Source organism: Pan paniscus, chromosome 5 (genome assembly GCF_029289425.2).
Source record: "Pan paniscus chromosome 5, NHGRI_mPanPan1-v2.0_pri, whole genome shotgun sequence".
Lineage (NCBI taxonomy): Eukaryota > Metazoa > Chordata > Mammalia > Primates > Hominidae > Pan > Pan paniscus.
Window position 1 is genome coordinate 164,725,218 of NC_073254.2, and position 25,864 is coordinate 164,751,081.

A 25,864-nucleotide genomic window follows, 5' to 3' on the forward strand; every position below is an offset into this window, starting at 1 on the left:
AGTCATGCACTCAGTTGTGTCCTGAGGATTCTAAGTGATGCGGGCATTCCAGGAGAGAAGGACTCTGAGGGTCAGAGTGGAGAGAGGTTGATTCCTGAGCTAGTCTTAGGGGTATGGACAGGTAGGAAGTGATCGAGTTCGGGAAAGAGGAATGGCCATGCTGGGGGACAGAATCCTTAGCAGAACAGCTCAGCCATAAGGAAAGAGCAGCTGTATTTTGGGGAGTCAGTAGACAGCCTGGCCTGGTTGCCAAGAGTCTTGTGCCTGGACGGCAGATGGGGATGAGATATGAGATGGTTGTATGTACTGAATGGTTCAGAGGACCTGGAAAGGTCCTACAGAGGACCTGGAAAGTCAGGCAGAACATTGTAACTTCATACAAGAAACAAGGTGCTAGTACAGTTTTGCTTTTTTAAGCTTGGGGAAAAAAATAAGAAGTTCACTTGTCTCATCTTATCCAATTTAAAATCTACCTTCAGTCAGCTTTTCTTGTCTCTTTGCTTCCCTAGGACTTTGCAAAGTTTATAAAAAGCTACTTTAAAGCAGTACAAAGTGTTACATCACTAAAACGCCACATTATTCTGGACTCTTCTCAGTGGTCAGTCATTTAAGGGTTAAAACGATATTATATAATTTTTTTAAAAGTTTCATGAACATTCTAGTCATGCGTCATTCATAGTGTTGGTGAGGAAGTCATTTGGGCATGCATGTTTCAAATCCCTAATAAAATGTCTAGAAAGATACACAGAAAAAAAAAGATACTGGTTTTTGAGTTCTTATTTTACTGTGACATTCAGGATGTTTTAAGCTCCATGTTTTTAATACTACATTTGGGGGGGGCAAGAAAAAAAGAAGTCATGTCAATTTAACTTCATGTTTTTTGTTGTTGTTGTTTGTTTATGATTAGCAATTTTCATACTGCCTCCTTTCCTGATACTATTTTCTATAACGATGGCTGGTTTTACTCGTTAAAAATAAATCAAAGAAAACTATCCATAATAGCTTTTATACTTTTGTTGTTTACCATGACTTATGTACATCTGCTATTAGAAGTAGCAAGCGTTTGAACATTAGTTATCCTGTTTGATGCCGAAGTACTCAATGTTGGAGAGGTTAGATCAGGAAGAAATCAAGTGATTTTTTTCGGTTCTATTTAATAAGCATTTTGTGAGTATGTGATGTGTACCATGCTATAAGGACATACCAAGATGGAGTCACCTCTTTTCTTTTAGATAACCATTCTAGAAAAACTTTCCTCCATGATTTTTATCTCCAATGCCTTTTTTTCTTCCAGTTCCTTTAAATTTTTTCCATTACTAATTATCTTATACTGTTGTATGTATTTTTAAGTATTTAAAAATCACTATTAATTGACCATTCCACATTAGGTTCCTCCATACCAATCTTATGCTAGGCCTATTTCAATATATTCTTAATTGGCATTTCTCCATTAACATAAATCCTAAAATGATAAACCTAAAGCACAAACCTGGCATGAGGTTTCCTGGAGATAAAAACTGCCCGTAGTGCATGCCATGGGATCTGAGCTCCTCCACCTGGCACAGAAGGCTGCACAGCAATTTGTCCTCAGCTTTTCCATCCGGCCCCACCTTGTGCCTCTCTTCACTCCACTCTTGAGGTTCGCTGGGAGCCAGGCTCCTCACGACATTCTGCAGGTAGTGGTCTTCCTTGCCTTTGCCCCATTGCCCATCCCAGTTTTCTGCCTGTAGGTCCTCTGACCTGATTTCCAACGCTTGCCTCATTTGCCCACGCAGCTGCTGGTCATCCTGCCGGCTCTGCTGGGGCTTTGTGTCTTCCTGGACGCTTTCCCTTCCCGAGCTCTCTGCCATGATTCCCTGGCACCCTGTGGTCTCTCTCACTGTGTTTTCCAATGTCTGTGTCTGAAGCTTGGCCCTTCACTCTTTTTTTAGTGATTACCCTCATTGATGGAGAATCTGAAAGAGTGTAAAAAAATGATCTGAGCAGCCAGGATAGAGATTGTATGGAAAACATAGTGCAGATACTTTTCTTAGATCATGGGAAAGCCACTGAAGTACTTCTCAGAGGTATTAACTTCTGCTGTAGACACTGGTGTGACTGTATGAACTTGATGTCCGATGAGTGATGGGTAAGTAGCAAAATGAAGTGACAGGACAGGGACAAAGATTAATGGTAAGAAATGACTCCAGCTGTCTGACAGCAATGAGGAGAAAGAAATGATAAAAAGATATGCAAGAATCCTAAAATAAAACAAAACGAGGTAGTCTTTGGGACTTTCAACAGTAAAAGAAAACTGAAGCTGTGAATTATGGTATGTGTATTTCTGAAGAAGGAATATAAATCAGTTAAGAGAAGGCATAGGAATTTATATTATATTTTAGTAAATTTTCTTCCAAAATGGTAACCATAAAAAAAATAGGGCTAAATGGGTCAAATGTAGCTCTTTGGAAACCTCAACTACTCAGATTTCTGCTTTTAAATGGCTATTAAGTAAATATGATTTTTAGCTGAACTAAAATTATCTGAATCCTTGTAGAAATTTTACCAAGTTCACAACTTTGTCAGTAGTCCCTGACTTTTGTTTGAGCAATATGGAAATACTTAATTTCATTTAATTTGTATCATGTCAATGTATACTTTTTCCTTTTAATGCAATTGAACTGTTTTTCTTTTGATTTTAATCCCTAGTTTGTATGTGTTAGAAAGTATCACAGTACAACAATCTCTCATCCTTTGCATTGTTCTTTGTACTTTCCAAGCAACTTTCCTATTCATTCTCCTGTCTATCCCAATGAGTTGAGCCGATCATACAGTATGATTTTTTTTTAAAAATAAAAACACAAAGACCAAGAAGATATTATGGTGCTGACCAAAGTCATCCAGCTAATGAAAGGTAGATGCAAGAACAGAGCCCTATGCGTCTATGACAATGACTTCCTTAACCTCTGGATTTTGGCTGGCTTTTGACTCATCCCTTCGATTTTATCTCCTCTATCTGTGTTCACTGACAGCCATCTGGCCCCTAACTTCCTAGCGCCTCCTTGATCTCAACGTCTAGAGCCTCTTAAACTTGCATCCATGTTTTCTGGTCTCTCCCTTGTGCTGCCAGCCTCCCCTGGCTGTTCTCAGTACCAGATCAGAATTCCTGTGTGAACCACACTGCTGCACAGTGAAGCTGTGCAAGACAACAGCCTTCACCCACCCCTACCCCCAAACCTCCAGAGGGAATTAGGGAATATTTGTGCCTTCTCTCCTGTTCATTACCTTCAGTTCAGTTTAAAAGTCAGATCTGCACAGGGGAGTTAGAGCCTTCTGTCGATCTTCCTCTCTCCATACCACATACAGATGCAGGCAGGCAGGCACGCACATGCACAAGCACCCCCCACCAAACATACTTTATGATTTAAAGCTAAGGTATCAATCACTAAATAAAACTGCTAACAATTTTATAGGCTATCTCACCTCTAAATGTGTTTAGAAAATTACACAATTCATTGTATACATATGTATGGAGAAAACACCTGTCCTCTTCTTTTGATATTTTTGGATTAAAAAAGAGATTGCATTATTTTATCCACCAGTTTCCTCAGGAATCATCTTTAAAAATTATTCCAGTTAAAGAATTACTGTTACTACAACTACTATTTTATTTAAGCTGCCTGAATATCATTTCTGTTTCAGCCTGGTGCAGTCAATTTTGCTTAATTTAAATATTTTATTAATAATCATAGAAAAACCCAGCTATTACTTAATTTAGTCTATTTGTGCATGTATAGTTGAGTATAGTGGGTATAGTTGTGTATGTGTGTATGTGCATATACAACTTTATATAGTTGTGTATGAATGTATATGTGATGAATAGTTAATAATAATTTTTCAGATGAAAAAGTATGTATGGGTTAATGTTTTCCTCTTTGGTCCTTTGACAGATGGCTATGTATATTTAGTACATAATATGGTATGTAATATTTAACTCAGGGTATACTGTTTAATTTTTAAATATTTCCTGATATTTTAGAAAGCCAAGTATTAAGACTATTTTTCTTCCCTGTAAAATCTCATATATTTTGTGATATAACAAAGAATTTATAAGTGACATATTCAGTCCACTATGTCAGTCCACTTTATGCCAGTATTAGCAAACTTATGCAAATACAATTTCATAGTTATTAAATGAGTGAATATTTGAAATTATTGTATAGTTTAGTAGAAGTTACTTTTATATTCTCCATATAACTTAAGGTTACAACATTATTTTCTTGTATGTAATAAAATGAGGACAAATGACACATTAGTTAATAGAAGTAACTGGGCTAGTAAAACTAATGGGTGTTTTCTCCCAGGGCTTTTGTTTTCCTCACTAACAACTTTATTAATTGGAGCCTCATTCATTGTAAATGACAGGCACACAGCTTCCCTGAGTGTAGGCATGAAGGGGAAGGCATTGGCCTCCATAACCGAGCCACGGTAGAGACATAGCTGACCACAGGGACTGGAATACCACCCAGAAGACTTTTCTCCATGTCTTCTTCTCTGCTTCTCTGTACAGGTTTTCATTTTCTTAGCTTTCCTATGACTGTATAGCTCACAACCTCATACCAGGAAGGGCTCACCCTTCTTTAGATCCAGAATATTCCAGGAGAGGGCTCTGGTTGACTTGGCCCGAGTAACATGGGACTCAGGGACTGCTAGGATTGGCAGACCTTCTTCATAATATCATGCTAAATGGAGGAAGTATCCAATCCCATAAAGGAAGGGGAAAGTGAAAAATGGTAGTAAATGCAGGCATTCCCAACAAGCCAGCATTTCACAGGTGCTGACCATATGCCACACACTGTGCCAAGAAACTTACCTACCTTGTTTAATTGCATTCTCATAATAATTCCTTGAAGGGTGAATACTTACCACCCATTCTACAGATGAGGAAACTGAGAGTCTGAGAGGCTTAGAGGCATACTGTCTTCTATGTGACAGAGCCAAAATACAAACTAAGGCTTATGTCACAAAACTTGATGCTCTTAACTGCCATAGTGTACTATCTTAAACTACTTCCGTAATAATTAGTATTTGTAGCTATTCAATAGAAACAACATCTTATTTTCTATTTTCTTCGATTTTAAAATAATTCACACAGTAATTGAATATGCTTATAACTCTTTGCTTTTTTCTTTATTGTTGCTCTTTCTTCACTGAAATACCACGCTGCATAATGGAATCATAAACAGTTCACTGATTTCCTAACACCAAGGGAGAAGGTGTCTAGGCAATATTAGACTTTGTCTTTTTAATTTTCATATAAAAATTTGAAGTATAAGTAATTGCTTTCAGGCCTATAGACCACGACAATAATTTCATTAGCTTCTCAAGTCCAAATTAGATTAGTAAAGTTGTAATGCATGAAAAAGCGCAGAAAAATATAATGTTACTTTCTTTTCCGGTGTTCTTAACTACAGAGCAGTAATGTGATTTTTCACAAATTAAAGTTCTATAATATCTGTATGAATATAATGCATCTAGTCTTCAACTTTTCTAAAATACAACGAGCCAGCTGAGTAAGCCCATCGATTGGGTAAAAATTTGGAAAATGTTTTTCATGCTAACTCCTACCGTAGTAATAAAATCTCATTTAAATAAACAACAGTCTTCATGAAGAATTATATGATAAAGATTTGTTTGATAGACATAGCATTTTCAATTAATTGTTTACCATCTGTTATGTTCTCTAATCAGTGTTACAGCCATTCATAAATCACATTTGCCTCATAAAAAGATGGCAATCGTTTACACGTGTGTATTTTATTATAGTCAGCATCTGAGACATTACTTTCTGATTTAAACATAAAGGACCGGAGGATACAAGACTCTTTTAGCATGGTATAATGTACTTATGTTTTGTGATTGTTGTTGTTCTTAGTAGAAAACTGGAATCTTCCAAGAATTAGAGGTTTTGCCATTTTTTAAGAAGTATAATCCTAGCAAAGGCATGAATTCTCCTCTTCAATTAAACTCATCACTTATTTTGGCAATACATAAACATAAGCCATATTTAACTTATAAGAATGGCAGAGAATGGATAGAAAGCTCCAGACTTCTTTGTAGCTCGATCAATCACTAGGGGCTGTGTTTAGCTGGGAAGCAGCCTGGGGAGAGATGGGCAGTCATGTGGCAAGAAATAAAAGACTTTGAATCTAAAACTCCTGTCCTTTGATTCTTGAAAGAGAAAGGGGAGAATTTTCTTCTTTATTTTCTTTTTCTAGTTAAAGATATTGTACAGAGATTGATTTATGCATTTAACAAGTACGTTTTGAGTGCCTACCATTTACAAGGGGGGTGTTCTAGATACTCGGGATACAGTAGTAGGCAAAACAGATGTTTTTTTCCTCCTGAAACATTCTCAGCTTTTCCTCTTTCCTTTTATTGCCACCTGCCTGCCCCCAGTGACCCATCTGTTGATGTCCAGCCCAAAGGAATTCACTTGAATAAATCGCAAAACTGCCACTACTTGGAGGAAATTCAGGGATTATTCCTGAATGAAGAAAATGGAAAGATCTCAGGTTGCTTAGCGAGGCCCTGGTTGTCTGTTCCAGGGTCTCTTTGCTCTTCCTGCTTCTTTCCTTGGAGTTGCATCTGTCTAGTGGTTGGCCCCTGCTTCTTCCTCCACTCAACTCTGGGCTTATTTACTTTGGCCACTTCACAAGAAGAGTAAACCTTGAATGTATTTAGACTCCAGTTCTGCCTCTATTGACTTCAGGTCAGTGGTGCCATGTAGCTCCCTCCACAGCGTGTTTTGTATTCTGAGTTCCCCTTCATTTGTGTCCCCTCTCTTAATAACTTGCGTTTACTATTTGTGGAAGGTAGTCCCTAAATCTGTTTACTTTTGAGGTCTTGATGTTCCCTAAATATATCTGTGTTCTCTTTTCTTAAAAAAAAGAGAAAAAAAAAGAATTTGAGAAGTCCACTAGCAGCATGGATGAATCTATGCCATCTTTATCATATCCGTATTGAAAGATTTAGGCTACATATTAACAGGTGAATCTGCTCTGAGTAGCCTCTTGTTATTGTCATCCTTATAATTTATTAAATGGACATAATTAGAAGCAGTAATCAGCCGTGGCACTTGATGATGTACTTGTAATCTGGCTCATAATGGGTGGTTGTCATCAGTTATTGTACAGAGTAGGAAATGGTCAGGGCCCTCTCAAACACTGATTGAACATTTCAGAGTTATTAGATGGATCTTAATCACTTAATCAGAAAATTAGGAAATAATGTATTTCCCAGTATTTTAATCAGAAACATCTTTTGGTCATGAGGAAAGAGAGAGAGAAATAGGAAGGGGGTAAAGGGAGAGAGATATTGAGAGAGAGCAAGTCAAGTCTTTTCCCTTGAGTTCTTATTGGCTAATCAACCTGGTTTGCTTATGTGAAAATCTCTACAGATATCTAAGCCTCCCAGAGCTAGTTATAAAATAGTAAAAAGGAATGAAAGAGTAATCTTCCTCAAGAACCTACTGTGTGCCACACATGTGCTAGTAGCTTTCTATGTATTAACTGAGGTTGAAAGAGATAAGGAATATATCTAGGATTATGTAACTAGTTAGTATTAGAACTGGCATGCAGTCTCCTAATCTTTTCTTCTACCAAATTGTCCAGCAGTAAAAATGCCAGTTGTGAATTTTTTTCTTTACTTGATTGTTTTAATATTTCCTTTTCATCTTTTGGTAGAATAAAACAATAAGATTATAGATACATGCAAAAAAGCAAATAGTATAAATAAGGTATTTGGAATTACCATACTTGAAATGACTTTGTAAGGTTGATCCTTCTATTTCACAATAGTTTTTTATAAGTGCTTTACACAGATGTGAGAAGGAGGAAGAAAAATGAAGTGAAAATATGTCCACTTAAAAGTGTAAAGTTGAATGTTCTCAATAAAAAGGAGCACTAAAAATTCAATTCAGTCCAACTCAATTAAGTAATTATATACTGAGGACATACCAATCTCTAGACTGGCTACTATAAAATCAATATGGAAGGAAAGAAAACATTCTTGACATTGGGCTTTAAAACGTAAGTGTAGAAAAGCCACAATGGAGATTACAAATGTTGATATCATAATTGAGAAAAAAATACCATACATATGGGAAATGTTTATTAAACAATAACACTGGGCGAATTCTAATAAATTTCTATCATTATTTCATGGGAGAAACATAGTTTCATTTTTAAAATTTAAAAAATAGCTTTGCATAAGCACTCAAAGGAAGAGTTTTTTTCCCTCTACTATTAAGATTTCTTTGAGATATACAGAGGCTCAACCTTCTTACATAATTGAATTGAGGTAAAATAGACTCTTGAAATAAAATATTTTTCTAGCATGAGAAAATAGGGTTTGCACTTGATAAAACTGGGCTGGGCAGGTCAAGTAACTGGCCTGGGGCAATGGGCAAAATGGGAGCAGGACTGATTCCAAATCCTAGTCTCTGTTCCTGGTCCAGCTTTGGTTTTTCACCTGCATTCTAAGCAAGTGTATTATAGTCTTTTTCCTCATGGTATAAAGAAGAGCGTGGCATAAATGCTGTGCCACTAATTTGCATATTTGAAGAAGTAAAGGTAATTGGATGACAGAAAACGTCAGGATTGATCTTTCCTTTTTCCTCTCTTCCTTTGTCTTCTTCCTGTTTCTTCTTTCTAAAAGATAGTTATCTGTGGTCCCTTAAATAGCTTTGTAATGCAATAAATAAATTGGTATTTAAAATTATGAAATATGAATATAAAATAAGTATAATATTTATAATACATAATATATAAATATATAATATAAATAAATATAAAAGTATAAATAAGAGGCTAGGTGCAGTGGCTTATGCCTGTAATCTTAGCCCTTTGGGAGACTGAGGTGGGAGGATCACATGAGGCCAGAAGTTTGAGGCCAGCCTGGGTAACATAGTGAGACCTCATCCCTAAAAAAAAAAAAAAAATTAGCTGGCCACTGTGGCACATAACTGTGATCCCAGCTACTCAGAAAGCTGAGGTGGGAGGATCACTTGAGCCCAGGAGTTTGATGCTGTGAGCCAGGCTTATGCTACTGCACTTCAGCTGGGGCAACAGAGCAAGAACCTGACTAAAAAAAAAAAAAAAGGTGTGTATATATATATATAAAATTTTTAAATATATAGATATATAAAAATTATGTATAATATATACATAATTTTACTTATGTATATTATACATAAATATATATATATTCTTCTGAGTAGTTGAGTGTATATGTATGTAATATAATTCTACCCTCAAATTTTGGCCAGTTCAATGGGAAGACCCAAAGGGAGGAGAATGGAGAGTGACAGGGCATACACACACACACACACACACACACACACACACTCTCACACACACACACACACACACACACTCACACACACACACACACACACACTTTAGAGAATAGGAAAGTGACATAGGAAAAAAAAGTCTTCTGATCTCAGAATTGCTAGCAAATTTATTTGGTTTTCTCATGCTGTTTCCTCTGTCTCTAGCATTAGCCTCTATTACTGCCTTTCCCAATGCAAATTAGATTATCCTCTTATCACTGAGCTTCATTTGCTCTCTGGCCTCCAGTATTTAGTGACTGTGCTCTGTGTTGACACAAGAACCCAGTGGAGTGGAAATGTCCCGTGAGCTTCAGCTACGTGGTCCAGAGAAATCAATTTATATGCCAATAGGCTAGCCACATTCCATCCTGACTACCTGTTAGAACCACCTGGGGAGCTTTGGCATCTATATATCCATGCCAGACCTTACGCTGACCAGGGAAATCACTACCTTTTGGGGGAGGGTTCCTGGATTATCAGCCTTAAAAACTCACTCAGTCCCTCACTGTGAGGGTCGTTTCTAACATGACACCGGGGTTCTTCATTGGTGGAGCAGATTCTCTGCTTCTACTTGTAGGTGGGCCTTAGCATTTACCACAAATACCTATTCAGAAAATCTCAAGTAACATTTGTCCTTTGATTTTCAAATGAGAGGACTTTTTTTTTTTTAAGAATGCAATCATTTCCCTTTTTTTCATTTTTTTCTGCCTTTTAGATGTTTGAATTTATTTATTATTTATTTTACTCCAAATAGTCATACCTTCATATTTCACATGTCGCTTCTTCTTATGTATTTCACAGACTTCTAGAAAGTTTTTGTTTTGTTTTTTACTTTGCTCTGTGCTTGGCTTAAAGTATGCATTCAGCTGAGATTGTTGCTGCACTGGGAAACTATTATTTTGACTCAAAAGTGATTCGTTGATATGTTTCCTTTCTGGCAGACAGATGGTGAATTGAACACAGAGCTTTTCTTTTCTTCTGAGTAGCTTCTTGAGTGGGGATTATGTAATAAATACTGCACAAGGACTGCTCAATCAATAGATTTTTACATTAAGGAAAGATAAAAACGTTAGAGGCAGCAGATGATGTTTTGTCACAAGACAAAGAACCCATGGGCCTCCCTGTGCCAGGTTATTTAATGTCTGACAGAATAAGATTTTACTTTATCTGAGGAAAATTACCATAATTAAGTTGTCCCTTCTGAAATGAGTAGTGTATTTCTTTTTTTACAGTAGTCAATGCTTAAGATATATTTTTGAAAAAGCCCAAGTGACTTATTAACAAACACAGGTGTTTAATCATAAAAGTTACCACCTCTCATGAGACTGAGAATGATTTTTTTTATCTTAGACATAACATTTCATATTTATATAAAATATACACAATATAAGTATTATATATTCATCATTTTTTAGATATCTTTTTTTTTTTTTTCCTGAGATGGAATTTTGCTCTTGTTGCCCAACCTGGAGTACAGTGGCACATTATCGGCTCACTGCAACCTCTGCCTCCCGGGGTCAAGCGATTCTTCTGCCTTAGCCTGCTGAATAGCTGGGACTACAGGCATGCGCTACCATACCCAGCTAATTTTTTTGTATTTTTAATAGAGACGGGGTTTCATCATGTTGGCCAGGCTGTTCTCAAACTCCTGACCTCAGGTAATCCACCTGCCTTGGCCTCCCAAAGTGCAGGGATTACAGGCGTGAGCTACCGCACCCAGCCTAGATATCTTAAAGGGATAAGGATTTAAATAAAGTTTGTCTTTCTAATGATACACTGGCCTTCAGAGAGCTGCTTTCTCAAGAAGCCTTTGCAATCCTGACATGTTGCATGTTTTAGGGCTTTTCTCTGGGCTCCTAGACAGTTACTTCAACCTGTTTCTCTAATTCACTTATTTTTTTTTTTTTTTTTTTTTTTTGAGATGGAGTCTCAACTCTGGCACCCAGGCAATGGCACTGTGTCAGCTCACTGCAACCTCCATCTCCTGGGTTCAAGCAATTCTCCTGGCCCAGTCTCCTGAGTAGCTGGGATTACAGGCGCCCACCAGCACACCCGGCTAGTTTTTATATTTTTAGTAGAGATGGGGTTTCGCCATGTTGGCCAGGCTGGTCTCCAACTCCTGACCTCAGGTGATCCACCCACCTCAGCCTCCCAAAGTGCTGGGATTACAGGCATGAGCCGCCACACCTGGCCTCTAATTCACTTATGTTCTTTATTTATCTTGTACTGGTATATTTAGCCTATCTACCAATTGTGATGTTTTCTCTTCTTCCTTCAGTTCAGCTGCCAAGAGATTTCTGAAGTTTCCCTGTAGACTTCCACCACTTAAGCAGCACAACTTGTAGTTCTGTGGTTGCTAAATATCAATGTCTAGAATTTTTTTGAAATTTAGAGAGACAAACATATGTGTTCTGTCACCTTTGACTTGGCTTTTATATAATATTTAAATAAAGTCAGGCAGACCAATTTACACTGAGGATGAAAGTTACAGTTTAGGAGAGCTTGCTTCTGTGCATTTTATGGTGAAGTTCATCTTATGATGATCATTTTCCAAGTGATTTGGAACATTTTGAGGTGAAGTGGAAATTGCTAATGTGATGTGTACTGAAAGATGAGATGTTATCACAAAGAAGAATGTGTTTTCTGTCTCAAATTAATGTACAGTTTATGTCAATTGCACTGCCTCTTTATTTGCAGTGGACAGTTGGATACCACCATCAAACCAGCTAGATAGGAAAGGGGTATTTTAAGGTGTAGAAGATAGTGAGGCCCCAGGAGTGTGGAGCCATGCTGGAGACCTTTCTAAGCTGTCTTGAGAATTTCTCCTCAGTGTTGACTGCATTCCTCTGCCCTTGCTTTACCAGCTCCCGATCTCTTATATTTCTGACCCTTGGCTTTGAACTTGACTTTGATTTCTGTCTGTATCCTTTGCTTCTCCTCTGGACTGTTCCAGCCCACATCCTGTGGCCTGTCCATGTGTTATGCCTGCTATTTTTATCTGAAACTCTAAGTTTATTTCAGGCACTGTGGAAGCCCCCTTGCTCTATTACAAACTTAGGATGGTCCTTGAAATCTTGCTATCTTCCTGCTAAAATGTCTGTGGGCTGCAGATGATGCCCTTTATTAAAACTAAACTGCTAAACAGCCTTAGAGAGATGATCACTATCTAAGGTATGTTATTTGTCTTCAGTGATTTATTTTTAGGAACACAATAAATTAATCTTATTTTCTGAGAGTTTTTGCTTATAATTTATAGTCATTCTTCATTAATTATACTTACCGTTTCTTTTGAGAATACTGAAATGAAAAAGTATCTTTGGATTTTGTGTAACTGAATTTATGATAAAGAAAAATTGGTTTATTTCTTCTGTTATCTTCTTACATTTCAGTGGCTTTAGAAATATATTAAAGTTCAAAAACCGGGTCAATTTATTAATCTCAGTAACTGTTTTATTCTCCTTTTGAGTGTATGATTAGATGTAGCAGAGAATTCATGGATGAAGTATGGAGAAATTCTCTTACCCTGGACAATTTTTACCCCGGAGTAATTTTTTCTTACTTTTTCTCTGTATTTCTCAGTAACGATGGTAACACTCACACTTGGCTATTAAGAATATATAATCAGACATCCGAATTATTCTTTTTCTTTTTTTTAATCACAGAATTAACTCCTGAGGAGAGAGCCCAAAAGATTGCCAAAGCCATGCGCAAACAGTCTTCTGAAGTCAAAGAAAAATGGGAAAGTCTAAATGCTGTAACTAGCAATTGGCAAAAGCAAGTGGACAAGGCATTGGAGAAACTCAGAGACCTGCAGGGAGCTATGGATGACCTGGACGCTGACATGAAGGAGGCAGAGTCCGTGCGGAATGGCTGGAAGCCCGTGGGAGACTTACTCATTGACTCGCTGCAGGATCACATTGAAAAAATCATGGTCAGCATCATTGTCTTTGAAGGATTTTTAAGAAATGTTTTCTTGTTAAATATAACACAAATAAAGAGAGCCACATATATAAATTGTTATAAGGGATTGTTACAAAGCCAACGCCGCTGCAACCCCACCCATCAGGAGTCAGGACAGGTGCTTTCCATATGACCCTCATTGGGGTTCATTGGAACCCCCTGCCCCCAAATAACAACTAATGCAACTTTTATGATAATTTACATTTATTTTTATTTTTTTATCCAACTGTGCATCTCTAGACAATGTAGATTAGGTTTACCTATTTTTAAAAAATATTTTTAATCCCCAGATTTCCCCTCTCTTCCTTTTTCCTTTTCAGTTTATTTGTTAAAGACACTGAATTGTTTGTTTTGTATTGATTCCCAGAGCCTGGATTTTGCAGAATTGTGTCCATATGGTATAGTCTCCAGGTTCCTCTCTACTCGGTATCTCTTGTAAATTGGTGGATGGAGATAGAGATTTAATCAAAAGCACACTCTTTTACTGGGAACTCTCATCTATAAATTGTATCTTATTGTATATTAATGAAGAATTAGTTTAGCTATAAATTCTGTTTGTAGTCAGGAATTGCCCAAAGCTGTGGATGTTAGACTTATGGTTACCTCCCCTTTGGTTCCCATATTCTAGAACATCTCCTGAAAAAAAAGTTAATAAAATTTAGACAATAAGAGTTATAAGAGATGGTTTAAAGTATACCCCAAATCTCATTGACAGTGTAGTCAGATAAAAATAAGTACTGAATTTTGCTAAATATTATTAAATATGTCAAAACAACTGGAAAACGAAATCCTTGGGGGTAATCAAATAATGTTAACTCCCTAAAATTATCGTTAATCATTCTTATTTACAGAATACACACCTTCTGGCAGGAGAAGGGCTTAGGAGTCACACCTGCCAACAGACTTCCAGTTAGCACCTTTGATACTAGCAGATGTTCTGTTTTTATGGCAAGGAAGGCCACATAGTCTTTTATTCTGTTATAGGAAAGTGCAGTCATAACATGATAAATAGGTTCTTTATGCTAGAACACACAGCAGTTCTGAAACCATTTTAAAACTTGCTTTATCTCGAGCCCCTTAATTTGGAATCTCTTCAAAAACAAAAGATAAACTTTCTTGATAGAAAGACTCCTCATTGCCATATAACACCTGACCATAAAAAGAAAAACAAAAACCAAAGACCTTGTTTGTCAAAGCTTTTTAAATGTTTTAACCTGTGGCTTATATAGAGAAACATTATTTTTGGAGAGGAAAAATTTGAATTTCTTTTTTGTTCCAAAAGATTTTTAAAGCCTGTCTTGAAGTTATATTCTATTTTTTTAAAGTTTATATCTTTTGAAATAAAATAGGCTATTATTTGAAATTATATGCATCTCAAAACATTTTCTGGCATTTCATTTTTAATCTTTAATAGATAAAAATAAAAAGATGTTGATTTTAAAAGCTAATTACAGTTCTTGAGTCCTCCAAGGTACCTACCCATGGAGAGAATATTAATGCATATAGCTAAAATCCTGACTAAAGAAACCTTGAAGGATTTGAATTCTGTAATTGTTCTCAAACTGAATCTGAGAGACCCAGACCTTTTCAAAGTTCAGACTGAAAAATCCCTTTGCCCACCCTAACCCACCCCTCCTCCTTCCCTGTGCTTCTATATTAATTGTGAATTTTTTACACTTATAATGCCTCTATTACCATACAACTGCTCTTCTTATTTAATTGTATTTTTGTGTTTTTCTGTGTGTGCACATTCTGTCATCTATTAAAATGCCAAATCTGCAGCAATGGAAAAAAAACTATCTCAACTCTTCTTCTCCTTCCATACTGAAGCAATTCCCATGAATTTGTATGCATCCCTTCTTCTACCCTGTCTTTGAAATGTTGGTAGCTGCAGGGTTCGGTAATATTTCTTACTTTACACACGTTGACTTCAAACTTCCACATTCATAGTTCTCACCCTGACTCTAGTCTCTTAAAGAGACTTACAGAGCCTCCCCACTTAAAGAGTGGACAATGTAGAAATGAGGAAACCTGAGGGCAAAGCTAATGGGATGTTTACAACACCTACTACTTCTAAATTTAGTTTGGTACATTATTAACTATAATTTTGTGGCCAATTTAAATTTAAACTGTTTTCTTTTAATATCCCAGTTCCATTATCCATTCTGTGTTAGCTTAATATTGCTCAAATATCATTTTTGTGGGCCTTTGTCAATAGAAATTAATTCTGTCTCTCTTGGATTGCAAGTCCTGTGCTGAATAGTGAGGGTCTATTCCCAAGCAGCTTCCATTCTTTACTGGGAACGTCAAGAATATGGATGCTCATAATTACAATTTCTAAGTGCTCTTACTAAGTTGTTTTAATGATTCTAGACCTTGCTCAGAGGTGGCATTTGTCAATTCTAAGATTCATTTACCTTTTTTCCTGTAGACTCCACTCTTCCTGCCCAAGCCCTAACCATAGACAGTGATTATAAATGATTTTGACAGGGATAGATCTTACCTCTTGAGTCTGTAATAGGCATTGGTTTCATGGTTAGGAATGTTGTTTCTACTGGCCACTTTCTAACTTAATTTTAAGTGGAAACATGTTAAAATCAAGTTGTTGCATTTGGTGAAAAAATATTAAGGTAGCTATGTTAAAACAGAATAAAAAGAAAATACGAATACAAACTAAAGATAGAATCAACATTAGATATCAGTAAAGTGGAAAATAATGGCATACATTTTCCAGAGTAAACTGCATATAATAAAAAGCATGAAAGGAAATACATAATCATTTTAAAAGTTTGAATTATAATTTTTCTCTTCACACACTTATTTATATTTTTGGGTAACAAACAATGACTTTTTGGTTCTTCATCCAAGTTACTGAAGACCTGAATTAAGTCAGCTGTTGTTGAGTGGGCAACTGTAGTTGATTTCCTCTGAGCTGGCCTTGCCATTTATTTGGAAGTACAATTCCAGGACCCCGCATGTACCAAAACTCATGTATACTCAAGTCCCACATTTCCCCGTGGAACCTGCATGTAGGAAAAGTCAGCTCTCCATATATATATGGGTTTCACATCCTGCAAATACTGTATTTTCCATATGTTTGGTTGAAAAAATCTGTGCATAAATGGACCCAGGAAGTTTGGTTGAGAAAAATCTGTGCATATGTGAACCCATGCAGTTCAGACCTAAGTTATTCAAGGATCAACTGTATTAACTTTTGTTATATTCGTTTCCAATAATATATTTTTTGTTCTTTTCTTCTAGGCATTTAGAGAAGAAATTGCACCAATCAACTTTAAAGTTAAAACGGTGAATGATTTATCCAGTCAGCTGTCTCCACTTGACCTGCATCCCTCTCTAAAGATGTCTCGCCAGCTAGATGACCTTAATATGCGATGGAAACTTTTACAGGTATCAGCTTATTCCCCTTCATAATGCAGGCTTACACCTTGGGTGGTCTTTAAACCCTACCTCACTATATTACCACTCACCGTTTTCTCTTTCTTTGCTGATGGTATTTGATAATGAATTTAGCATGTGATGACATCAGGTATTTGTCTTTCAGTATCTTGAACCTAAAGGCCTCATTTATTTATAGAGTTTAATTTAATTTTTTGATGTACTATTCATATGATATTTGTAGAAAATTGCAAAAGGTTAAATAAATCACAGTAATTGAAACCTGTGGTAGGTCACAGAAACATTTTTCACATAATGGCTAATAAAGGAGTCATTTTTCTTACTTTCATCATGTATTTTTTTTTTCATTTTGAAAAATCAGGAAAGTCTCTATTGTTTTTCTTCTAACTGGTTGCTATTTAAATATCTTCCTTATTTTTTCCAGATAGCACATTTATACCAGTGGTGTTTACCTTTAGTTCTTAGATTTTAGCTAATGCAGTTGGTTTAATGACTCTAGACCTTATTTAAATATGCAATTTTGATGTAGCACATAAAAACATTTGAGAGATATATTTTATCATATAATAGGTTTGCTGAATTAATTCAAATATCAAAGCACTCAATGGTTCATATTTTCTTAATGAAATTGAAGAAGTAAGAAATTAGTATACAATATTTTACAATCTTAGTCTTTGCAAAGAGTGTTAATAACCTAAGATTAGTAAAGCAAAATCTGTTAAATTTATATGTGTTTTTCTAGTGGGTGGAACATAGAAATATTTGTTCTTTATTCTTTTTTTTTCTTCTGCTCTGTTTCTCTAATTCATTATCTTCATGTGATGATTCTTATGGTCCATCTTGATTTACTTCCCATTCTATTTCTGTTATCACAATTTCCGAAGATTAGAAGTCGGGGAATATGTTATACTTGAAAGAAGATATGTATTCTGTCATCCTTATCTATGATCCTGGTAACCTCTAGAGCTCAGATGTTAGTTGCTGGTTGGATAAGAAGAGAAAAATCTATGCTGGTGGGCAACACTGTTGAATTGCAGGAGTAATATTTTCTTTACTCATAAAGTGTGGCATTTGAAGGCTTTTAGGCCTTAATGAACAAAGTGCATACTAATGCAATTTAAATAGCTAGCCAGGAGGAACTAGTGCTGTCCAGGGAATCAGACATACACAGTTTCATTTAAGGACAGCTGCAAATGAGATTGTCCCTCTAAGTGGAACAGTAACTAGCATTACATGACCAAGGCTCGAAAAAGGAAATGGAAATGTCAGTAGGCTGTGTGCAGTTGTTATTGATTTGCATTTAGTTTCTCCGTTTAGTAACCCTTTACATTTTCATAATGCAGAGAACTAACTATAGAATGTGTATTTTTAAAAGGCTAGGCATGGGGGCTCTTGCCTGTAATCCCAACATTTTGTGAGGCTGAGGTGAGAGGGTCGCTTGAGGTCAGAAGTTTGAGACCAGCCTGGGCAACATAGGAAGAGCCTGTCTCTACAAAATAAAAATTAAAAAATTACATGTGTGGTGTGGTGTGCGTCTGTAGTCTTAGCTACTTGAGAGACTGAGGTGGGAGGATCACTTGAGGCTAGGAGTTCAAGGTTACAGTGAGCTATGTTTGTGCCACTGCACTCCAGCCTGGGCAACAGAGTGAGACCCTGTCTCTAAAAATAAAACAAAAACAAAGATGTGGATAAAAGATGTAGAGTGTCCAACCTGGGCAGCATAGTGAGACCTTGTCTCTACCAAAAAAAAAAAAAAATTAACCCGGCATGATTGCACATGCGTGTAGTCCCAGCTACCTGGGAGGCTAAGGTGGGAGGATTGCATGAGCCCAGGAGGTCGAGGCTGCAGTAAGCCATAATCGTGCCACTGAACTCCAGCCTGGGCAACAGAGTGAGACTCTGTCTTTACAAACAAAACAAAACCAAAACCAAAAATGTATATTAAAAAAAATACGAAGAGTACATTAATATGCCTGTACAAACTGAAATATATATCTCAACCCGAAGTAGAGATGATCAGATACAAATTTGGAGGAAAATAAGATGTTGCATACTCACATGTCTTTTCATTCTCTGTTTATCTTCTACCACCTCACTCACTCTATCCTTCTAACTATCCACTATCTATGTACTGTCTATTTCTCTCTCTCACTCCCCATATATATATATAATCTATTATCTATCTAACTATCTAGTTTCCTAGGCTTCTTTTTCATTTGCTCCCCATAACACTTTTTACCATCTTCCTTACAAAAGAGAGATGAGTGGTCACTGATCCCATGACCACATTTTGACTTTAGAGGCTTTACAAACAATGTACTGCCTTAGAGGCAATGCAGAGTAACAGTTAGGGCACAGATTCTGGCACTGTATGACCAGAATACGAACAGGAGTGTTGCCACTCACTAGCTTTATATACTTGGATACCTCTTTGTGTTTTAATTTCTTAATCTGTAAGATGATGATAAAAATAACCTTTACAGTTATTGTGAAGACTAAAGCGTTAATTTCTATAAATTGCTTAGAAGAGTACCTGGCACTGTTTACTATTATTTGAGGTCAGAAGGAGTCTTTTTTTTTTTTTTTTTTACCATTACTCTGATACCAGAGACAGAGAAGGGGTCTAAGGGGTCTATATAAACAATCATATCCTGGGCAATAGCATCATTTATTATAGTCTTTAAAGCAAAAATATTATTAAAGTTATTGTTTTGGAATCAAATTATTTCCTCTGACTTGCATGTGTATGTATACAGGTTTCCGTGGATGATCGCCTTAAACAGCTTCAGGAAGCCCACAGAGATTTTGGACCATCCTCTCAGCATTTTCTCTCTAGTAAGTACTAATAAACTGGACTGATCGCATTAATTGAATGAATTAGCATTTTCTTTCACTTTAATTGAAGAAGCCGTATTCCTTGCTATAAATATGTTTATTTAGATAGATGCATGTAAGGAGGTACTAACATCAATGAAAATATTGCTTAATGGTTATTATTTATAATAACGTAATGACAACTGAGAAGTCTTCAAGGTGGAAGAGAAATGAACTCATCTTTAGCTATGGTTTCTCATTGGAACGTCTGTTATGATAACTAACATAGTATCATATCATCATTGCTTTGTCATAGGCAAAGATTATGAACTTTTTCATAATAAAGAAATCAGTTTTATCTTTTAAGGTTTTAAATTAATTTTTCTGCTTAAAATGTGCTTATTTAAAACACACCTTCAACTTTCAAAGTAAAAAAAATCATTCCCCATAAATCTTTAAGTGGGAAGATTTTGATTTATTAGGCTCGCTGCGATTATATTTAGTTTTTCTGCTATTCGAGTATTGCGTATGTAGCCAAACCACCTATGCAGAATTTTATGTAATATTTTTCAACTGGAATTGTTAAATTTATGGACTATTCTTGAGATCTTCAATAAACAATTTGAGCTTCTACTTTATCATTCACTGCTGAAGATACTAAAGAATGTCGGATTTATAGTCAACCAGATTGAGTTTAAACATTCATTCTGTCGCTTACCAGACCTGTGAATTTCTGAAGGTTGATTTCTTTGTCTTAAAATACCGTATTACCTATTTCCTCTGATTGTTTTGAGAACTCAATGACAAGGCATATCCAATTACACAAAGCACCTAGCACAGTTCTTGACACAAATGCTTTCAATAAATATTAATTCCTTTCCTTTCATTTCCTTTAGCAAATATATGTAAGAAAGCAATTTGTTTCATTTAATTCAATTTAAGTAAACTTTAAAACTTAGGGCAAAGCTTATTTCTCAATTATGACAGTTTTTTGCAACTATAACCATAGAAACAGCTAAAAAGTACTATATCTTCTAACTAAATTGATTACATTTATATTTCCTCTTAATGTTTTTGTCCCTATTGATAAACTGCCTTACCTCAGTTAAAGGTTGGGCTTTTCTTTTACAATTTCAAGAATCTTAATCAGTCATTTTCTGCCCCTTCCTGCCCTATACCTCTCTACCTCTCACCCTCCTCACTGCCCCCACCCCTACCTCAACTCCATACAGTTTTTCTGTTTCACAAACCTTAGACCTTAGGTAGTTAATCTTTGGTATACGCCTTCCTGGAATATACTGTGTACCTAGATGCCAGGACACATTTTTAAAGTCCAGATACCATCAATGTTGATGAAGTAAATAGGTTTGCTGTATACTTATTAGATTATTAAGTATTCCAGATTTCTAAAGCTCAGTTTTTCAAAATGTAAAGCTATGTACCAAGACCAAATGAAAGAGGAATTTACAAAATAATTGAGACTGTCTTTACAGTTCTAACTATCAGTTATCTTTAATATTGATGAAATGCTATAGTTTCACCTAGCAATCACTCTCATAGTGGAAATCAAGCACATATTCTTTTGGAAGTGAAATATTGTGAAATTTATACACATTTTTGTAAAAGTCAAATACATGGCCTTGTATTGTCTAACACTGAGAATCCAAGAAGGTAGAAGTTATTCAAATCAAAACAATTATTAAAATGAGTGGGGAAGTGTAAACAAAGTCCCAATTAATAAATTTAATAATTGTTATCCTTTACTGCTTGGAATCTTTGGCTTTATTATATTTCTTGGACTTCAGCCATGGTTATAAAAGAAGCCTGTTTAGTTAGGCACAAAATAAAAACTGACCTATTAGCCTGGTGCCAACACTGAAATGAGGTTGGCTCTAATGAGAAATGTAACATACCTACTTCCTCATTTTCATCCCTGTTTATACTTTGGTGGGCATAGATTGAGAACAGAGTGCTTGCCTTTTATAAAGAGAGGAGAAATTGTTGAGTAGAAAAATTGCTCAGCTAGTGTTCAGAAATTGAGATCACATCTGAGCTCGACCGTTTATTTACTGGCTATCACTCTTTGGGCAAATTATTTTATCTCTACACATTTAGTTCCTCATCTATCAAATGGAACTTTAATGTGTATCTTGCTGGCTTCCTTACCAAAAACATATATTTGAAAATGCTTGGCAAAGTTTAGAATGCTGAATAGTTGTAAGATATTAATGTGACATGAAATTGAGAAAAAAAGTATTGGTGACAACTGGCTACGTGAGGATCTGATGATATTTGCAAAGTATGAAAATTCAAAGTATTATTTGAATTTTTGTATTTGTTCATTTAGCAAAATTCTTTTATGGCACTAAATTCACATGTACTATTCTTCTTAAATAAGTCTTAAAATAATTGGTTAATGTAGGAATAATATATTTTTTATAAGTAAGAAGTAACTAGAATTGTAAAAAAAAAAAAAAAAAAAAAAAGTACCTCAATTTAAAAACCCCGTAAAATCTCAGTCATAGTAAGGTCTAGTGCAAAAGTAGGAGACTGGGCTCTCTGTATGTTTCAGATGAAAGTAAGAAATTGGGATTTTTCTGCCTAGACGATTGCCTTGGTTCTTCACAACTTTTTGCCTATTTTTAAATTCCTTCTTTTTAAATGTTATAGAATTGAATTTATTTAAATGCCATCTGTACTCAATAGCTACTCCTGTGACTATGATGCAAAGTAAACAATGTTATTAGTCATCTGGAAAATTCAGTCTTGAAAAATCTAATTTTTAATCTGGATATACCAGGTAAAATTAATTTTGGTTTTAGCTTTATCAAAAATATATATGGAGTACAGTTTCCAGATGGCACTAAGGTTTAAACTGTAGTATTTATAAACAACACCATTTGAAAGTTTAAAAGTATTTTTATCAACAGGTTAGATTAGTTGGCATTAGACCTTGAACCTGTATTGTTTCTTGTTTTACTTCAAATGAATCCTTAAAGCCATTTTTAGTTTGGCCCAGTGGATCTCATAATTATAGGAATCCAGCTCAGAAACCAGAGCAGTTCATTGAATTTGCTATAAAATGTTCAGTTGTTTTGCATTAAGGTGTAAGGCTTTTTGGTTTCCAACGTTTCCAATAATCTCCCTTTGTTTCCTCAGCGTCAGTCCAGCTGCCGTGGCAAAGATCCATTTCACATAATAAAGTGCCCTATTACATCAAGTAAGTTGATTTTAATTCTCCTTTATGATACCAAGAAAATCATGTTTTATTGATAACTTAAGAGGCTTCTCCCCCCATAACTTTTAAAAATAGAATTCAGTCCTATTATCTGAAAGAAACTGTGATATAGTTAATATTAAAAAGAAACTACTTTTAACATGAGACTTATATTTTTCATGTATCAGATTAGGGATATAGGTGTGTTTAGCTGATATATTTTAAAGTAGAGATTTAAATATTTGGAGACAGACAATAAGCTATGATGGCCGTACTGTATTCCAGCCTGGACAACAAAGCAAGATCCAGTCTCTAAAAAGTTAAAAAAAAAATTGGAGAAAATGACAGAATTTCAAAATACTCTTGACATAATGATATTTGTCAAATTGTACAAATTCTAAACCATTTTTCTTCCTCTAAGAAAATCCATATAAAAATGTCTTATACTCTTGTCATTTTATTCCACCAATAAGAAATAATGATTTATCATGAAAAAGTGAAATATTGTCAAGTTTTTCTTTGTCTTATAGAAGTTATCTGCATTATTAGCATAGGCTCATCATTCTTTGATTTTGTTGTCCAGTTAGTTTCTCCTTCTTGCATACTGTTTCTTCTTCTTATATGACATTTTATAAGTTTTGTATAATTTACACAGGCTCTTAGTAGGCGTTGATCCTTGGCTTAGGGCTATATATTGTCATGGAACAGAATGATAAAATTCTACTTCTATAGTCCCTTGGAGTGTAACTTAGTAAAGATATTAATTTACAACATGCTCTAGTGATGAGTCATAGTTGACCCTATTTTATGTGTCAGACGAACAGCATCATAATCATGACAACACTTACTTATTGTCAGGAGACAGCTCTGTCTCAGGTTAGCTGTGTGACCTCAGGTAAGTCAGATGAAGATCTCTGGGCCAAGTTTCCTTTTTATCATTTCTAACATGGGGTGTGGTATCTCCAAAATCTATACAAATGCTAATAATCTGCTCTTCCAGTATACTTCCTGAAAACGTTGTGTGAAGTCCATGTTAGTGAAATAGTCTTTTCTTATAATTTTTTATTACAGTCTGAGATGTAAGCTCAGGGTAAAAAACAGGTTTGCATAATATATAATAAATATAATAAGCAATATACGTTACATTAGCTTATGGGAGTTTAATATTTTTATCAATGTATAACCTACAATGCACTGAGTTGTGAACTGAGTTGGGAACAAGGTATTAAAGCAATTGATTGGTGTCAAATTTGCCCAAGTAAGAATGGAAAGAGGTCAGACGCTGGGTAAGTTGGCATGTCTCTAGTGAAAGAAGATGTGATTATCTAACTGAAAACGTTTAAAACTGTTTACATTTTTATTGTACACTATAACAATAATAATAGTAATAGTATTAGAGAACTTTAATTTGCTTGGTTGAATATTGACTTGAATTTAATATTACAAATTTAGATATAAATCTGATGTACTGTGGTAGGCAAAATAATAACTGCTCCCAACCCCCGAAAGATGCTCACATCGTAATCCCTGGAACCTGTGAAAATGTTAGGTTACAAAGCAAGGGAGAATTAAGGTCGTAAATGGAATTAAGGTTGCAAATCAACTGACCTTTAATTAGGGAGATTATTCTGGATTATCCTGATGGGCTTAATGTAATCCCAGGGGCCTTTAAAAGTGGCAGAGGAGACAGAGATTTGAGAATGCTAGCTACTAGCTTGGAAGGTAAAGGAAGCAGACATGATCCTTAAATGCAGGCAGCTTCTAGAAGCTGGAAAAGGCAAAGAAATGGGATTCTCTCTTAGAACCTCCAGAGAAGGAATTCAGCCCTGCCAACTTTGATTTTATCCCAGGGAGACATTTTTGTAACAGCAATAGAAAATTAATGCATGCACTATAAAAAAATCAAGAAGTTCATGCAAATTAATTGAAATTAATTAATTTATTGAATTGACTTAGAGTCCTTTATCATCTGATTTTTTTAAAAATGCAAACTGGATCTAGTTTTTGGGTTTTACTAAATAAAAAAATTAAATATCTTGCTTTATGTTTATATCCTGATTATCTGTGTGGTTTGGGACTTTTAAAGTCCATCCTTAATTTTAGCTCTTTTTTAAAAATGAATTTCTGTATGTTTAGGTTAATTATATATGACTGAGAATTGTCTAAATCAGAATTTCTCTAATTCAAAATGTTTATAATTTTGGAAGGATCTGGTAGGATTGTATTCTTGTTCTTGTGGGGCAGAGTTCTTATGGGGCAGATTGGTAATAAAAGTTAGTTTTACCTGGCTTCCCATTGGCTACAGCACTATTACCAGCACTGGAAAATAGATATAATATAGTGATGGCCACTATTTTAAATAATAACGTTTAGGACTGTAGCATTGAAAAAAATCTTCTCCATCACCAGTAAAGGATCGGATTGTTTAAAATATATGTAGTTTTAGTGTTAAATGTCTTTTAAGTCTTCCAAATTTTTAGAAATGTGCCCATTTGTATATAGCAAATTCCCATTTTCACAAAACTTGTTTAACCAGGATCTTTCATTGTGTAATTTAACAGTTTATTTCCTCATGAAGAAGGAACATCAAATTCTGAAGGTAGAGTTATAGAAGCCAGTATTTATGTGTGAAGAATTGTTATGAAAACAAAATTTAATTCCCAAATTAATAACCAAGCAAATGGAGAATGAAAAAGCTTTTAATATACACTTCCCTTTGCGTGGCTTCAAAAGTAGAAGAAAAATGTTTAAAACAAATTTTGCATGATTGCCATGCAATGAGAATTTCCTGGAGCAAATTAGAATGTATATGGCTAACAAAAAATAATATTCAGGTAGAAATATTCAATGTTTTTGGTGTTTAAGCATATCATCTTTGTATTCACTGTTAGAATATGGCCAGAAAGTTGAAAGGAGACTAGGAAGGGTAAATTATTTTTATGTCGTATTTTAATTTTATAGATCACTTAAAGCCCACTTTGATGGCTTCCCACTGCATTTCTGTCTCTCTAGGTAATTCCTTATTAATATTTTGAAGTGCACTGTGGTGGCTCCATGGCTCATGTGTTTGTAGAAAATGAAAG

General features: G+C 35.4%; 1 protein-coding gene across 3 annotated transcripts in view; it reads left to right on the forward strand.

Moving 5' to 3' along the window:
- Positions 1-25,864, forward strand: part of UTRN (utrophin) — a 568,097-nt gene that overhangs the window by 450,341 nt on the left and 91,892 nt on the right. For all 3 annotated transcript variants that reach the window (XM_014345496.4, XM_063605516.1, XM_008963924.6), the window contains 4 exons: positions 13,036-13,304; positions 16,595-16,741; positions 19,507-19,585; positions 22,724-22,784. In XM_014345496.4, coding sequence (XP_014200982.4) covers positions 13,036-13,304; positions 16,595-16,741; positions 19,507-19,585; positions 22,724-22,784 — 556 coding nt within the window. The remainder of the gene's footprint in view (positions 1-13,035; positions 13,305-16,594; positions 16,742-19,506; positions 19,586-22,723; positions 22,785-25,864) is intronic.